The following is an 18,555-nucleotide window of genomic DNA, read 5'->3' as shown; positions in this document are numbered from 1 at the left end:
TAAGAAGTCTACGGAGCTCCATTCGACCTCAGTTTTTGCAAATTCAGGTCTTCTGCAGATGGTGGAGGCTTGCATGGATGTCGGAGAGAAGCTTCTGCCCCCGCAGCTCCTCTTGGGCTAGAGGGCTTGCACCTGCAGATAGAATTCATGAAACTGGAAGCCGATAGACTTGACCCCAGTTGGAGGGAGAGACTCCTGTGCTGTGAAAACCATCCAGATGGGGGCATTTCAATTCTTCCTTGGTAGCCATGGAAATCATAAGTGAATTACAGTACCTCAGTCTAGTAGGAGTTCTCATTTTGAGAAATTAATAGTCTTTTGTCTTCTCTCTGTTGATGTGATGTAGGGACTTGTAACCCCTGATGAGCTGACTTGCATGGTACAGTCCGCAGACATGACAGCAATCAGTCTTACTCCTCTTGCTGTTTAAAAATTGCAAGAAATGTGAAATGGGGGAGTTCAGAAAACCATTTTGGGAATATCTGTATTACACCAAAGTATAGGCAATTTCACCTTCAGTAAATTTAATCCCTGGCTTTGGCTTTAGAGGGCAGCAATCTTCAATGAGATATTTTGTTGCCTGCTAATAACCTCAGGGATTTTTTCTGCTGCCCTTGTGGTCTTTTGAGAAGGATTCTCCCATTGCAAAGGATGCCTTGGTATAATAAATGGCAAGAAGTATCAGGAGTATTTGAGTGCTTACACCCATCTGAGATTTATTAATTTTCCAGGTTTGGGTTAACACGGTTCTGTGAACAGGCACAAGGCCTAGCAAGTAGGATTAGAATGGTTTCCAGGGCCTCTGAACTCATGTCAAGCAAAACTGGCCTGCTAGGCAGCTAAGTCCACTGAATAGGGAAAAGACTTCGAAAGTGCTTTATCTTACTGCATAATGTTTGTAAATTTTATTCAATTAATTTACAGCTGCAGGGCTCATGAGGGTGAAATTAAAGTTTTGCAAAGTTTTGATAAGGAGGCCGCCAAACAGGTTTGATTAGCAGTAGAGGTTTTGGAAATGAGTTGGCAGTGATGCAGAAATAGAAGGTTTGGATTTCAGGAGGCGCGTTTGGCATTGTTGTGTCCATTTGATTAACCTTGGAAAGCCCTTGGTTTCCACCTGTCACTTCCGGCATTTCTTCTCTCTTACGTCTTCCCCATGCTGACCTCTGACATGAATAAGCATCTCTTACAGTTAAGTCTCATCAGCCAAGCGTTCTTGGAAAGCCTGTTTTATGAGTACAAGTGAGTGGGAATCTTTTTCTTTCTACACCCTGGCAACATGCACTTTTATCTTTCTCTTTGAGTTGTGGGCTTTTGAAGGTCTTTCTCCCTCTGAAGGTCAAGGCACCAGATGTCCCTTTACTTGGAGTTCAGGTCTGTCAGTCATTGCTGAAGGGTCACAGATAGAGGACACAACACAGGTTTTCACGTAATATTAACAGACAGGGCTTTTAACACTTATGCTTGTTAAATTTTAATTTCTTTCTTTCTTTTTTTTTTTTTTTTTGTGAAAGGAATTCTAATTGCTCTAAAACCCCAGCAGGAAATTTCACACTCCTGGAACGGGATTTCGTAGGTTATTTAAAAAGTCAGATTGGAGGCTGTCTCTTGAGAGGGAAAGAGGACACAGGACTGGGGAGCGACACGAAAGCGGCTTCAAGTCTACATGGAATGTTTTATGTCATGGGGAAAAAGGCCTCAAGGATGTTGGGAAGGTAAATACAGAGAAGTGTGCTGTGGTACATGGGACTTTGTTGAATTCTTCTTTTTTGCTAGTGTTTTCCGGACTGTCTCCGGTGAAATGCCTTTTGTTTTTCTTACCATTTCCAATCTATCACAGACCAGTATGTGGTCACTAAGCCATGACTGGCCTGGAGTTCTGGCCCTACACACCATTTAGCACATATATTTACCAAGACCAACCCCAGCTGATGCTTTCTTCAGGGAGACAAGCCCATGATGATATGTTTGGATGTCTCAGCCTTGTCAAGTTGTCCTCAAAGTTTCTAAATGCGTATTCTTTATGCTGGTTCTTATCTCACAGTGGATCCATAAAAGAATTCCAGGCCAGTGGGATATCTGAGTAGCCCTGCTGTAGTCTTTGCCAGAAGTAATTCATAAAAATGATTCCATAAATTTGGAAATATTTATATTTTAAAGATATTTCACATTAGCTCATTTGTTTCTTCTGTGTATTTGTCCCCAAAGTGGGTCAGTCTTTAATTCCACAATTAAGCCTTGGTCTTGGAGCTGTGGTAGGTGTTCCTAAAAATGCAAAGATGAATAAAGTATTGTTCCTGCCTTTGAGAGCTTGTTACATAAGGAAGGCAACAAAATTCAACAAACTTTTTTTTTTTTTTTTGAGCACTTGATTTGCCTTAGGCTTTATCTTAAGCAGTGAATATTCAAAGATGTGTAATTCACAGACTTTTCTTTCTTTCAAGGAATTTCCATTTTATAATGGAGATCGAGCCAGTATCTTGTATGTTATACCAGGAGTATACACTAAATGTTTGGAAACCCTGAAAGTAGCCATGACTTATAATCGGGCAGTTTTAAAGTTTTTATAGAGGAGAGAGAAGCTTGTTTGAACTGGTCTTCTTCAAGGACAAGTAGGGATTTTTCAAATTGGCAAAGGAATAAAAAGTCAAAGGACTGTCGTGAGCGAGACTGAAGAGATGTGGTAACTCGGCTTGAAAAGAAGTGACCCGTAATCAGCAGATCGGTGCGATTCTAGAATACGCTGAGGGAGGTGAGGTTAGAGAGGCAGGAGGGGACAAGGTGTTATGGGGCCTTGAATTTCAGAGTAAGATGTTTAAACTTCGTCTTGTTCACCTGAGGAGGTTTCAGGGCATGATCAGAGTTGCGGTTGGTACTCAAGATAGTCTGAAGACTGGATTATGAAGCGGGGAGGCTAGAGGAGGGGAAACGAGTTAGGAGACTGTTAAATAATCTGAGGGAGAGATGATGAAGACTTGGCTCTGTGAATTTAGAGGAGGTGATCCAGCTAAGGACCATTGAAAGGGAAGGAGTGGGATGTGGGCAGAGAGGGGCTGGGGTGGGGGGTCAGGAGCTCAGTAACAGGAGTAAACTAAATCGCAGAGGGACGTGTTTTCCTGCGGATGAAGAGACAAATCGTTTTTCCACAAAGAGTAATATGAATTATTCTTTCAATAGCTCTGATATCCTCAAAATAATCGAAGTTATTTTAGGAAACTGGTGACAATGAAAAAAAAATAAATTTGCCTTGGGGAAGGTAACTGGGTTTTCTTTATATTAGCACCTCAGATCTTTGACGTCGGGTTTCCGGTATAGATCTTTGGCTCTGCCCTTTGAACTCCACATATTCATGCATTCTTCAGTGTTCGTTGAAGCCTTGCCCTGTGAGACACATGGATTGCGAGCGAGGAGCTCACAGGCTAAATATGGAGGGAAGACACATCAACAGAGCGAATGGCCTGGGGTAAGTCTGCTGACACAGCCGTAGGGCCATCAGAGACACTGGAGGAGGAGAGTGTTCCTAGTCTTAGGAGATGAGTACATGTTAAGTGAAAGGAAGTAAGAGGGACCTTTTGTGACCCAGAAATGTGGAGGGTAAAAGCAGAGGTAGGCGGGGACCAGATCCTCAAGGGCCCAGAGTTGCACTTGAGAATTTATGGTGGGGGGAGAAGGAACCCAAGAAGGGTTTTGTTGGAGGCAGTAAGAAGGGAACAACCTTAGGTTTAGGTAGCTTGCGCTGGCCACCACGTGGAGAGTGGGGTATAAGTTCTGCCGTGGAAGTGTAGAATCAGGGAGCCCAGCTGTGAGATACTCCAAAAATTCAAGTGAGAAATGACTGGGATCTGAACCATGTCAGTAATATTGGGAATGGACCAGGGAGTTAGTATAAGGAACATGGAAAATTGACAGGACATTGAGATTGACTCAGGTCAGAAGAGGAGAGAGGGGCCCCTGGGTGGCTCAGTGGGTTAAGCCTCTGCCTTTGGCTCAGGTCATGATCCCAGGGTCCTGGGATCGAGCTCGCATCAGGCTCTCTGCTCAGCAGGGAGCCTGCTTCCCCCTCTCTCTGCCTACTTGTGATCTCTGTCTGTCAAAAAATAAATTAAATCTTAAAAAAAAAAAAAGAAGAAGAAGAGAAGAGAGAGGGAGGTGTGAGATGACCCAGGGTCAGGTTTGAACTACTTGAGTGATGGGGCCACCACATTGGGCAGAAAGATGAGGACTTCAGCCGTAGACATGGAACCAGGCCCCTGAGATGTCTAGAATATTCATAAATATTTGTTAGTATTTGTGTCCAAGTGTTACAGGGAAGTTGAGTCCAGAGAGGGCTGTTCCCTGTCATCAGCAGGTGGGAGCAGATCCTGGAAACTGACGGAGGAGTTGCCTCTCCCCCTCACCGAGCAGAGCAATTTCAAACAACCTCACTGGGTCTCTTTCTGTGGTTAAAATTTCCTAACTACCATTAAAAATAGGGAAAAGGGCAGTGTCAGGGAATTGACCTCAAGAGGCAAAAGAAGCCAATTTAAGTGTAACCGGCTGGTGTTTATCTTTGGCTTATGTGCTGGAGGAGTGCAGTGGTGCTAAAGGAGAAAATGGACGGGGGAGCCCCTCCTTTCCTGAAACTGTTTAGTTGGAGAAATTTAAAAATACGTGAACATGAAATAATTTGTCAACAGGAACAACACATTAACATAAGCTGTGCATAAAAATGCCATTTATGCATATAATTAAATTATTTTTATGAAATTTATGTAAGCCATAAATATTTTTAAAGATTTATTTATTTATTTTTGAGAGAGAGAGAGTGCACAAGCAGGGGGAGCAGAGAGAGAAAGGAAGAAGCAAGCTCCCCACTGAGCAGGGAACCTGACATGGGGCTCGATCCCAGGACCCTGAGATTGAGCTGAAGGCAGACACTTAACCGACTGAGCCACCCAGGCATCCCTAAGCCATATTTTCAAAAGTGTGATACAGTTCTTCGTAAACTAAGCTTTTAAGGACTGTGATGACATAAAGTAAAGTAAAAATACTGCCAGTAGCATTTTATCAAGGAAATCCACTGCCGGTTTGAGAGAAGTGTGGGTGGGGAGTGACGGAGCTAAGGAACACCCCCTTTGTGCCAGATGCTATGCCAGGAGAGGGAGGGATAAATTGGCAAAGCCCGCTAACATTTCTAGCAGTTTCTTTTAGGGTAATACCCTGTCTTCACCAAACGATTGATATGAATGTGACGCTTGACATCTGTTTGGGTTTGTGGACTTTCGTCCTTAACTGGAAGGTACAGGGCCACAGGAGCACAGCAGTTTTTTTGTTCACAAATACTATGTTTGGCTGCCTCTTATTAGAAGTATAATTCTAAGCAGAACCAGCCCCTGCATCTTAAAAAATATTTGATGGAACTTCATATATTTCAAACTCCTTGATCCATAAAAGAATCAAAACGGTCCTTTAGCATATTCATCAAAGTGAAGTCTTAGCCACTTACCTGGTTTCTGGAAGAGACTGAACTTCATAATGCCTAGAATATAGATTAAATGGTCGTTTTTACTCATCTTATTTCATTTTATATTGTTTTCTACCTTCAAAGATTCTTTTCCTCCCATGATAATATTTTAAGATTGGGGATAAAAAAAGAGACTGTAGTATGCACGGAAGTCTTTGCGTAATGTAAGCAGAGGCGGTGTTGGGGGCCTGCCTTTGGGGATTCAGACTCACCTTCTCAGAGGGCTGCTGTCCGAAAATACTCAGGAATAGAAGAAATTCAAGTCTAAGGGAAGGGTGGCAGAGTTGACCTGTTCACAGCTCGGTGGGTGGGTGTCCCCTACTTGGGGGTTGGGGCAACCTTGAACTTCCGACCAGAGCTCTGGATATGATTACTGGTCTCTTGAGCGAGGCTTCCAGCGCTGGGGCAGCACCCAGTGGGGGGCAGCCAGGGAAGCAAAACCTGCAGGCGGATGCGAGGGACTCTGCGGACATTTGAGTGACTCGTGAGGGGGTGATCGAACTCCACACGCTGGCAGGAGCACAGCTCCCAGTTGACAGGTACCTTCTGATTCCTGGGGTACCAACCTGGCTTTTTCATGTAAATGAACTCTCTCTCAATCAACATTTCTGTATTGTCTATGAAGGGTCTGCACAAAGGTTATACTAATCTGAATATTAACCCCAGTGAAACAATTAGGAAGGGTGGTGTGTTAGGTAAATGTCACTCCGAGCCTCCCAAAGATGAATAAAATGTATTATTTTTAATTACCCACTCCAGTTTTCCTTTTCTCTTGGCGTGGAGAATTGCGAGCTGCTTATCTGCGCTGGCCCGTCCATAAATACTCAGCAGACATTGTGCTGCTAACGATAATTTCATGATTTAATCAGAGAAGGCTGGCTTTAGATTGCTGATGAGGTAGTGAGAATTGGCATTTAACAAGTTAATTGGAATTGGAAAGAGCTATTAAAAGGCCATGAGAAGGTCTTTCATGAAACCCTTGAATATGCTTCAGTCTGAAGCTCTTATTAAATTATGCTAAGGGTGTTTTTCCTTTCGCTTTAACTCACCCATTACGATCATCTAATCAACTTCCTGAATATTGCTGCCGATTAAATTATTATTAACTTCATAATCGTTGGAATTTGTATTTTTTTCCCTCCAATTGTCAGTGAGTCAGTGTTTGATAGAAGACAATAGCTTTTCTCATCCCCCTGGGACTGAACCAGATCGGGGTTAGATTTTCTGTACATCTTTTTGAGTTTCAAGCTATTATTCTGGATGCTGGTGACTGTTTGGAGTGCTCAGTTTCAGTGACTGCTCCATGGCCTCTTGAAGGCACGGGCTTGCTTCTCTTGAACGGAGGGCTTTGCTGTAGTCGGTGTTGCCCCTAAGTCAGCTTGTTGCCATGAGGAGCAGATGCACAGATGAAGTGCTTGAATTTTTCTGTCCCTTTCTACCAACTTAGAGAAGGCTGTTTTTTGCACAGCCAGTCATGGGACAGACTAATTGTTTGTGTAAAAATAAATGGTCATATTGAATATGATTTTGAAGAAAAAAATTGCCTATCAGGTCCGAGGATTTGATAAAAACTACTTTTTTTGAAGTCTTAGGTACTTGTTTTGGACCTAGATCTAAAGGCTCCATCAATGCTTTTTAAGGCGCTTTATCAAACAGTGAATGATGAATATAGATTCATTCTCCTAAAGATCAGTAAAGATCTTGAAACACAGTTGATCAGATATTTCCATAAGCATAGACTAGGTGCCACTTTTCTTTTTTAAAAGATTTTATTTATGTATTTGAGAGAGAAACAGCATGAGTAGGGGCAGAGGGAGAGGGACAAACAGACTTTGCACTGAGCACGAAGCATGACACAGGGCTTAATTCCAGGACCCTAGATTGTGACCTGAGCCAAAGTCAGATGCTTAACCGACTGAGCCAGCCAGGCGCCTCTTGGTGCCACTTTTTAATTCCAGATTGTTGGCCAGATGAAGGTTAGACGGCAGTCTCCTGACGAATCACACTGGGCCAGCTGTCTGGCTGTGGCCTTTTGTTCTCAACTCAGCAGTCCCACAAAACCAAGCAGATCAAATCTGTTAGTTGAAAACTGTTGTAGGTCTCCGTATTATTCAAAGATTGAGGCTGGTTAGGACGGTGGACTCCATTTCCACTCTTCTTTGCTTAGAGACAGCCTGAAAATAGTTGGGCAAAATGGCGTTTTAGTTATTTTTAGAACTTCTTTAAAATGTTTTAACATGTATTTATGTATAAAGTTTATATTACATATTTATGTTTTAATCAAAGGATTAAAGTGTGTACATGTTTGTATATACAGACATACAGGTCTTTATAATATAATAGTGTTTCTGAAAAGTTGAATATAGGAATTTTATAATTTAAAAACCATTTTAATAGTACAAGGGAAACTTACTATCTAAAGAAGTACAGTGCCTTATTCTAAGCGATGAACATGATTTTGTTTTTTAATGTAAAAATCAGGGCAGTAAAGGCAAAATAAGTCTCCTAACATGAAAACTTTTCTAATATTTTGTTATAATTTATTTATTTTGCAATTGAAATAAAACATGACAGGACAGTTTTGAAAAGATGTATTTTTTAAAAAGATTTTATTTATTTGACAGAAAGAGATCACAAGCAGGCAGAGAGGCAGGCAGAGAGAAGGGGCGGGGGAAGCAGGCTCCCCGCTGAGCAGAGAGCCTGATGCGGGACTTGGTCCTGAGACCCTGAGATCATGACCTGAGCTGAAGGCAGAGGCTTTAACCCACTGAGTCACCCAGGTGCCCAAAAGATTTTTTTTTTTTTTAAGATTTTATTTATTTATTTGACAGAGAGATCATAAGTAGGCAGAGAGAGGAAGGGAAGCAGGCTCCCTGCCTAGCAGAGAGCCCGATGGGGGCTCCATCCCAGTTCCCCAGGATCATGACTTGGGCCGAAGGCAGAGACTTTAACCCACTGAGCCACCCAGGTGCCCTCCAAAAGATGTATTTTTAAAGAAAACAATAGTTCCTTATTCATTGGCTTTAAACATTTAAATATTCAAGTCGTGGGCTCCTTTTACATACCAAGATATAAAATATTTTCTCCTAGAGTCTATGGTTAGTGCTTCTGGACTTTCATGAAAGCCTGTAACGTAGTAGGTTCTTAGGCAGGATACCTGGAAAAGCTCGAGTAGTTTGCAGAGGACTTTGAACTTCGAGCTTGCTTGGGTTGACATTGATCCAATATTTGAAATATACTCATTGGCATGCAAGAGGTAGATGAGTGGGAAGGTCAGCCGTTGGAGGACGAATCCATCTTCTTTCTTGTTCTCCATTTACACTCTTCCAGCAGACACCTGGAATTAGTGTCTGTTCAGGTACATGTGTAGATATAGTTTCCCCCCAATTGCTTATTAGTTTTTGAAGGCATGTATTTGTATCTTACTTTCAGTTTTGCTCAAAATAAAATATAAAAACAAGTCTAATAACTGAGAAATAAGTAGACACAGGAAGAAAGAAATAAGGCACAAATGCTACTAGAAAATTATAAGGGTGATGGGATGCAAGCGGGAAAAACTTAGTGCCAGCTGCTCTGTGTAAAAGGTAGTAGAAACTAAGCTTCTCACTCTGCAGAATTTTAATCACAGAAGCGTACTGGAAAAAGGCATAAAGTTCTTGAAGAAAACCAGCTCAAATCAGGCTTATCACTAAGAAAGGTCATGTAGTTGTGTAATGTGGTGATGCAGGTCTCAGAGCCTTAATATTTCTGCACATCCTATTGGTGTGATAGGTCAGGAGGTGGCTGGTAAACTCCAATATGGGCCGGAAATGGGAGGACTGCGCAAGTTCGTGCAGACCCTCCCAGTGAGAAGTACTGGCTGGGAACTGGGGTGAGATGGGAGCAGAGGCGGGGAGTGACAATTAAATGTTGGAACAGAGGAACAAGGGGTTTTTAGATGTGTCTGCTTGTCAACACGGGAGTAACCAGAAGCCTTTGCTTTTCCAGCTAACTCGGGTCAGGCCAGTGTGGTTTGCAGTTGCATGCTGGGAAGCATGAGGGGCCTCCATTACATAGAGAGAACCATGGCCTGACAGCAGTGGAGAGGCTCCCTGGGAACCTGTGTGAGCTGACTTGGAATCCTAGAGGCAGCCTGTGGCGTGCTGTGCACTTGCTGCCTTTGCTACCCCTGCAGGGAGCTGGGTTCCCCTAGAGCGAGGCGCACCACAGGGAATCAACAAGGTTTACAACCAACTCCCAACTTCTGCTCAGTGCTTTCCACAAACTGGGAAAATAGTGCATTTAAAGGGAATGTGTTGAAGTGCATTCTGTTTCTAGAAGAAAAACATAAGGACATCAGCGTGTTGAGTCTTTGTTCAAAAAACTGTCTCTTTCACATGTCTTGCACATTTTCTAAATATTTAAGAACTCAAGAAATGAATACTTGGTAAGGGAAGAACATTTAACAGGCCCTGTGGGGGGCAACTGTAGATTGTGTATCTATGCCTAGTACTTATGAAATGCTTTAGATTCCTGGATTTGGTATGAGAGAGTAGATTGAACATGTGAAATCAAAGACTTGGATAAGAAATTGTTCATGCACTCACAGAGAGCCTATCATTTCCTGGCCTTTGAAAAGATGGGCAGACCATTTGGCAGTTATTGTAAGTGTCTCTTCTCATAAACTGGACGTGTTGTCATATAATTGGAAGTAGGATGGAGATGATAAACACTCGCAAGAGCCATGAATCCTTTTGTTCAATACAAGATGGTTCTGGTATCTTTTTCATATACATGATCTTCTGAGGCTGGTAGTTTCTCATTAACCCATTTGGGGACTGAGCTCAGGATGACCGTGTATTCTGGCTGGGTCTTTGTGGTCCTGCTCCGAAGTACTTGTATTAATCAGAGAATCTAAAAAGTACTTCCATAAATATGGTGGACCGAGGTTGCCAGATTTCTTAGGCAGAGGATAGATGATTGCTGTTTAGAAGATTTAGACCTCAGATCGCCATTCTTCCCACTGTCGTAATTGACTTAGTGCTGATGCTTTGCAGATCTTGTCTCTCTGTTTATTCAGTTGTGCTCTTTGCCAGCAGAGAGGCCTGGACAGGAGGGTAATAAGAGACCGTCTCCACAGAGCTGCTGAGCCCTCAGCTGCCGCCTGACAAGGGCAGTTAAGGATACAGCATTTCAGGTTGTCCATTCTGCTTGCTCAGGGTTTGCCGACTGAAGAAAGCAAGCTCTAGACACAAAGCAAGGTCTAGTCACTTGAGCTAAGAGGGATAAGCATGAATGCACCTATACGCTCAGCAGCAAGCTCATCCGCATTGTTCCTCTAACATTTTGTATGTTTGTAAAACAGAAGATGCTTCTGTTGACATCTCGGTTCTGGAGAAGTTAGTGTCTGACACCCGCCAGCTTTAGTGACTCCATCCTCAGGGCATTGCCTTTCCACTTTCCATAAGGTAAAGTCTCTTACATAGTTTCCACTAAGTATGGAGGAGATGGTACCTCCGTCATGGTCTGATAGAAGCTACCTTTGTGTGAACAGCTTATCTTAAAGGAGTGTTGTTGGTTCTGGTATATGGAAGTAATGCACTGAGGGAGTGAAGTTGATGTTTCCTGTCATTTTGAGCAAAGTGGGGACATGAGGGCCCCAGAATTGCTGTACTTGATTTGACTGGTGACTTTGGTGCCTGGCCTGCCCTTCCTTTGTGCCTCTTGCTACTGAACTCCTACCCAGGGGACAGGCATCAGCTCAGGCAACTGGCTGGTCTCCTCCAAATCTTTAGGCATGATTCGTCTTCTTAGTCTGTGTTTTCACAGAACCTATTCTTACCTCATCATTTTATAGCTGTTTGTGCTCATTGGACCCTCTTATCACATTGCTGAGCAGTGGGAAGATGGAGGGACAGGGACAAACAGGTTCCAGACTAAACGTGGAGCCGGACACAGAGCTCGATCTCAGGATCCCGAGATCATGACCTGAGCCAAAACCAAGAGTCAGATGCTTAACCAGCTGAGCCACCCTGTGTCTTAATCATTTCTGTACTTTTAGTGCTTAGCAGGATATAAGTTCAATAAGTATTTATTAAATGAACTACTAGATAGCTAAAGCCCACAAAACTCTACGAGATACAAAATGAGTATGGGGTCTTTCCTTCTACTCCAACGTCAACGTTCTCACACTTAGGTTTTTATTTTTATTTTTCCTTCCTGTTAAGGAAAGACCTATAACGTTATATTTGTGCTAGCCACGAGAAAGTCTATTCGAGAAAGAGACAGGGAATCAAATGATGGTGCTGTGCGTACGTGATACAGTGATGTGTGCAAGGGGTTTGTGGAGGCCGGAGGAGGAGCGCCTCGTCCAGTCTGAGGGTCCAGAGAAGACTGTTTGGAGCGGATGGTGCCCGAGGGGAGGATCATCGGCTTTGGTGTGGAGGAGCCACTGGTGGGAAGGGGTGGAGACACACCAACCTGACACTTGCTGCATATTCCCAAGGCCAAGGCCGAGGAGGGTGCTAGCAAGGCAGGAAGCTGAACGCGGCCGAGGAGGGTGCTAGCAAGGCAGAGTCTGCAGATTTTGGTGTTGATTAGATATGAAAAATGGGAACCTTTGCAAGTCTTAGGTTTGTTAGGATATGAATTTCTGCTATTTCTAGAGAAACAAGGTGTGGCTCCTGTGGTATATGACTCGAAAGTCCTGAGAGACCACCAGAATGACCTCAGTAAGTTCTGTTTTAGGAAAGAAAGAACAGGGGCGCCTGGGTGGCTCAGTCAGTTAAGTGTCTGCCTTTGGCTCATTTCTGACCTTGGGGTCCTGAAATCGAGTCCCACATTTGGCTCCCTGCTCAGCGGGGAGCCAGCTTCTCCCTCTGTTTCTGCCTCCCCCCACTCATGCTCTCTCTCTCACACACTCTCTCTTTCAAATAAATAAATAAAATCTTTTTTAAAAAGTGAAGAAAAGGGGCACCTGGGTGGCTCAGTGGGTTAAGCCTCTCACTTCGGCTCAGGTCATGATCTCAGGGTCCTGGGATCGAGCCCCACATCAGGCTCTCTGCTCAGCGGGGAGCCTGCTTCCCCTTCTCTCTCTGCCTGGTGCTCTGCTTACTTGTGAACTCTGTCTGTCAAATAAATAAGACCTTAAAAAAAAAAATGAAGAAAAAACAAGGGGTGCCAGGGTGGCTCAGTCAGTTAAGCATCTGACATAATCTCAACTCGGATCTTGATCTCAGGTCCCACATTGGCCCCACACTGGGCGTGGAGCCTACTTAAAAAACAAAAAAGAAAAAAACAATTACTCTGGACCTTTGTGTATCTGCCTGGGCCTTGAAGGATGAGTCTTTGAACTACAGCCCATAGGTATCTGAGAGTGTGGAAAGTTACAGACTGTGGGAGCGAAGACACTCTCTAGAGGTTCTGGGGAAGCGCAAAGTATCCAGACATCCACTCTGCGTCATGATGATGCGAGCTGTAACTAATGCAGTGTCGTGAGGTGAGCAGAAGGAAGGACCGGCCTTGCGGTCCTCGCCGCGTCATTTCTCACCACGCAAGCTCAGGGAAGTTACGTGACTTAGTCAAGGCTGCCGAGTCCAGATGGCTGGGCCTCATTCATCGAGTTGGTGAGGGGATTCAAGGTTGTGGGGAATGGAAGGCCCGTGGCTCAGAGCATGGCCCGTGAGGTCTCTTTCTCTTCATCAGTTGCGGTGTAAGATTATCACCAGCTTTATGCTGGCCTTTTCCCATGGCCAGAAACAATGTGAATATTAAAACCACTGCATAATCCTAGGGGTCTTTCCCACAGTTGCTCCTGTGAGAGGGCTTGGAGAAGTCTCTGTGATGAGAACACTGCACTCTCCCTGGTATGTTCTTTCCCGACTTGTTGGGACCTCCCTTCCCAGTGGTTGTTGGGTTTTGGTGTTTGTCACAGGCGTGCCCCTGTCCGGATGGGGAAGGTCTGTGGGATGGTAGAGCACACACCACAGAAACTGGAAGTAAACCGGTTATTTATATAGATTGTGTTTCTCCTTTAAAAGAAAAAAAGCTGGGGTGGAGAAAGGGAGGGGCATGCCAATAAATCAGATTTCTTTATATTTTAAATTTATCCAGATAAACACAGATACTATTTTAGAATTTTATCCTCTGTTGGAATTAAAAAAGTAAACTGGAAAATTATTGCTCAAAGATCCTGGTTTCTAGTGTAGAACCTTCAAATTTTTAATGTATAGGGTTGTTTTCCAAGAAGTAGAAATGTGTTTATTCCTGGTTGCCCTGTGGCTTACTCTTATCTGATAGGTCTTGGGTAATTCTAAACAGCAGTTGAAGTTGGCACTGTGCCATAAAAATGAAAATAAAAATTTTGAAGCCATTTCAGCATTTTTTCTTTTGGAAGAAACCAAACAGTTACAATGATCCCAGCCCCCCAAAAGTAAGATTAACCCCACTGTTATGCATCATAGTTAGTCCTATATTATCATAGGTACAATATCACACATGACCTTTAATCTCAACTGACTGTTTATGCTTGAAGTAACATTTGAATGGATAACATGTGTAATTAGGACAGACTTTTGTATAATATAGTTGAGGAAAAGCTACATGTGCTTTTAAAGGAAAAATTTATTAAATTAGTAGAGCAGGTATCCAGATTTTTCTGTTACTGTGATTACTACCAGCTTTGCTGGTATAGAACAGTGATAACTTGGTTAGGAAACCTGTTTTCTTCTGTGTCCTGTCCTCCGTGCTCCGTAGAAAGTTTACAGGTATTATGAAGATCAATGCTTATATAAGTATCATTAGAAAGTGAAGATAAAGGTAACATTTGAAGCACATAATTAATATTCCTGATGTCGAGTTAGCCCCAAGCTAATTACTCATGCCTTTTGGCCCTTTATTTAACTTAGTGAGTACATACTTTTCCAAGCACTGTTAGGATTTCTAGTGAAGCTGCAGTCACACAGAGAGCTTTGTCGAAATCACTCAAGTATGTGTTTTAAAAAAGCTGCCTGTCAGTGCCCCCATAGAAATGCCAAAGCACAAATCAGTAGCATATTCTCCTTGACCACTGGAGAAAACAACCGCAGGCAAATTCAAAGCACATTTCACAGTGCGAGCCCAGAACTGATTTCAGTTCTTGGCTGACATCGGGGTTTTGTTCTGAAAGAGCATGAACACTCTGTTTCCCTGGTGCCATTGATCGCTTGAGTGTCCTGTAAGCTAGGGGCTGGGTAGAAGAGAGTCGCTCTGGTGTGTGATTACATTCACTGTTCTCCTAGACGTGGCTTCTCTCCCATTTGGGATACATTAAGTGCTCATGAAAAAGCTTACATGTTGCTCAGTTTAGCCATTGGTATATATTTGTAGAATTTTTCTACCTTTTTTCTTTTTTTTACTATAATATTTACTTATTTAATCAATAAGTTTAAGCCTGGATTCAAAATAGTTTCACCGTTTCTTTGATGGAAAAATAATTCCTTGTCTTTTTAAATTTTATATGCTCATTAGAGAGAGCAAGAGAGAGAGAATGTGTGGGTTGGGGGTTGGCGCTGAAAAGCAGACTCTGTGCTGAACCCAGAGCCTTAACTCAAAGCTCAATCTCACGACCTCTAGGTCACGACCTGAACCTAAAGCAAGAGTTGGGCACACACCCCCTGCCACACATAAAAGCACTAATTCCAGAGGTAGGTCTTAAATAACACAATCATGGAAACTGTGCCATTGGGAGGCTGAGGCAATACTGTATGTATGTGTGCCTGGCATTGGGAGTGGGAACAGGGCCTTCGGTGTGCCTGCTCATCTCCTTTGTTATGCTGAAGGCGCAGGGGTGCCCGGGTGGCTCCGTGGGTAAGTGTCTGACTCTTGATTTCAGCTCAGGTCATGATCTCAGGGTTCTGGGATCAAGCCCCGTGTCTAACTCCATGCTCAGCAGGGAGTCTGCCTGTCTCTCTCCCCCTGCCCCTCTCCCTGCTTGCTCACTCTCTCTCTCTCTCTCTCTCTCTCAAATAAATAAATCTCAAAAAAATTAAAATAAAATGAAGGGGCAGTTTTCTGCAAGAGCCTTGGTTGAACAGAAACCTGTTTCCATGGGTGTGCAAAAGAGATTGGTGATGTAAACCATGATCAGGGGAAGGAGATATTTTTGGAAGCTGATTAACTTCAGTGAACTTCGGTGAAGGTTTTTTGTTTTTGTTTTTAAAGATTTTATTTATTTATTTGAGAGAGAGACAGAGATCACAAGTAGGCAGAGCAGCAAGCAGTCAGAGAGGGGGAAGCAGGCTCCCCACTGAGCAGAGAACCTGATGCGGGGCTCCATCCCAGGACCCTGAGATCATGACCTGAGCTGAAGGCAGAGGCTTAACCTACTTACTGAGCCACCCTCACGCCCCTAGGTGAAGATTTTATGAGGACCAGAAGTGTTCCTTTGTGGAGGTCTTAAAGGAACAGTTTAAGAAATCGGGAGCTGTTTAAGGGCTTCTGGCTAGAAATATGGATGAGTTAGATGTGCATCCTTTATAGAATAATAATTCTCTGGATCTAAAGTTTATAACTAAAAGAGATATTAGGAAATACAGTATCATTTTTTAATAAGATTCAGTCTTTTTTTTCTTTTTTAAGATTTTATTTATTTCTTTGACAGGCAGAGATCACAAGTAGGCAGAGAGGCAGTCAGAGACAGAGGAAGGGAAGCAGGCTCCCTGCCGAGCAGAGAGCCGGATGTGGGGCTTGATCCCAGCACCCTGGGATCATGACCTGAGCTGAAGGCAAAGGCCATAACCCACTGAGCCACTCAGGCGTCCCAAAGTACAGTATCATAAGATGTTATTTATGGATGTGGAAAACGTAACTTACTCCTGATGCCTAATGTTTTAGTTCCAGAAGAAAGAATATACTAGGAAAATGTAATCTGTATGCACTGAAATTTCAAATACGGTTCATATTTACCCACTGAACTGTCAAAGGGTTCAAAGCCTCTGAAGCTAACAATGTGGTTTAAACCCTTCTGGATTTAGCGTATGTGTTCATAGTATGTTTGCACATGCATATGTATATTCATAAAGTAGATATAAATGTGACCACCTTCTATAGAAATTATGAGCTTTTCTGAAATTATTAAAATGATATGCAGTGTAGGACGCATATTGTGGTTCATGGAAAGCTCATTTTAGAAAACATTTCGGGATGTCCCGTTGACAGCAAAAGTCGGCAGTTATCAATCTCCTCAGACTTACATCTTGAGTAAAATAAAATACTAAATGAACTGCTTTGTGGAACTTTTCTCATTTCTCTCAATTTTTAAGCCAGAAGGCACAAGAAATTGAGAACTCTTTAGGAACATGTGTACATGTGTGTCTGTGTTTGTTACATGGGTTATATTTCTGTGGCAGTTCTGGGCTTTGTCAGATGTTGAGAATCTGCAGGACTCCTCCCTTAGTTGGGGAGAGTCTGCTCTGGACGTGGCAGAAATTAAATCAGCTCATGAATCAGAGGGATCTGTAATGGAGCAAGAGCATGACATTTATTCTTCTAATCCCATGGTTTTCTTTTCTGATGAGAGCTTAGTTAGAAAGTCAGTATACAGAACAGATAAGAAATGATACTTTATTTACATTTAAATTTAGGGTCGCCTGGGTGGCTCAGTCAGTTGAACACCAGACTCTGGTCCTGACCTTGGGGTCATAGGATGGAGCCCCGTGTCGGGCTCTGTGCTCAGTGCTTAGTCTGCTTGATTCTGCTTCTTTCTCTACCACTGCTCCTCCCCCTGTGAGCATGTGCTGGCTTACTCTCTCTCAAATAAAAATAAGATCTTAAAAAAATAAATTTAAATTCAAACATTTGCTGTAAGTCCCATCACTTAGAATGGGATACTGTTTTGATTAACAGGTGGTAGGTGCTAAGGGATGGGCTTCCGTGTAAATCTTCATGCCGGATCCAGAATGGACCTTGTTATTGCTATTTATTTAACCTTTAATCATGGCAGTGTTGAAATTCTACTTTGCCAGACTGAGAGTTTTTTATAATAAAAATTAAAGTCAGGATGCACAGGCAGGTGCAGTCATGTCCTGTTTGCAAACAGAGTTGATGTGTCAGTAGGTAAAAGTATGGAACACGTTGCTTATTTTGAGCAAAGTACCATGGGTGCCAAGGAAAACAAATGCCCCAACTTTTTCCTCCTGTAGCTTTTAGAAGAGCCTCTGCTTCTGAGATATATTTCTTGTCATGGCTTTCAAAAGGAGAAAAGCAGTTCTTGAAGTCCAGAAGAGAAACCAGGAAATCTTTCTTTTATTTACTCATTTAACAAGTATCTACTGGCTGACTAGTACATGCCAAACGTGCTAGAACCCAGGGTTACAGTGATGACTAATTGAGACAGTGCTCCAGACTTCATGGAGCTTATACAGGCTTACCTCCTTTTATTGTGCTGTGCAGACACTGTTTTTCCACAGACTGAAGGTTTGTGGCAACCCTGTGTTGACCACGTCCACTGATGCCATTTTCCTGACAGCATTTGTTCACTTCATGTCTCTGTGTCACAATTTGGTGATTTGGTATTTCAGACTTTTTCATTATTCCTTTTGTGATGTTGATCTGTGATCAGTGATTATGATTCCTTGAAAACTCAGATGATGGTTAGTATTTTTTAGCAATAGAGTTTTTTAAAATTAAGATATGCTCATTGTTTTTTAGATTATAACACTGTTGCACACTTAATGGACCACAGTATAGTGTAAACATAATTTATATATGCAGTGGGATACCCAGAAATTCATTTGACTTACTTTGTTGTCCTATGCGCTGTATTGCGGTGGTCTGGAAATGGACCCTCAATATCTCTGAGGTTAGAGCCTATAGCCTCGTGTTAGAAGATGGGCGCTGAACTAGTAATAAAAAGTAGCAAGAGATGCTTATTCTCTTACAACAAGAGTGACATGGTGGGTCTGGAAATAGGCACACGGAGTTGTAGATTTACTGGCAAGAATTTGAGGTCACTTCCAGCCAGAAGTTCTATTTTCCCCAAAATCTGGGAAAAGCATTCATCGGCTGGGGACTGCAGGTTAAATGGGGAATTTGGA

The 18,555-nt window shown here is 42.8% G+C and overlaps 1 protein-coding gene across 4 annotated transcripts in view; it reads left to right on the top strand.

The window, feature by feature from the left end:
- The window catches only part of SMYD3 (SET and MYND domain containing 3), a 769,649-nt gene that overhangs the window by 398,411 nt on the left and 352,683 nt on the right, over window positions 1-18,555 (top strand). For 2 of the 4 annotated variants that reach the window (XM_059412565.1, XM_059412566.1), the window contains exon 6: window positions 3,281-3,463. The exons of the other annotated variants lie outside the window; for them this stretch is intronic. In XM_059412565.1, coding sequence (XP_059268548.1) covers window positions 3,281-3,463 — 183 coding nt within the window. The remainder of the gene's footprint in view (window positions 1-3,280; window positions 3,464-18,555) is intronic. 4 annotated transcript variants of the gene reach the window in all.

Source organism: Mustela nigripes, chromosome 10, assembly GCF_022355385.1.
Source record: "Mustela nigripes isolate SB6536 chromosome 10, MUSNIG.SB6536, whole genome shotgun sequence".
NCBI lineage: Eukaryota > Metazoa > Chordata > Mammalia > Carnivora > Mustelidae > Mustela > Mustela nigripes.
This window is presented reverse-complemented; position numbering and strand designations above follow the sequence as displayed.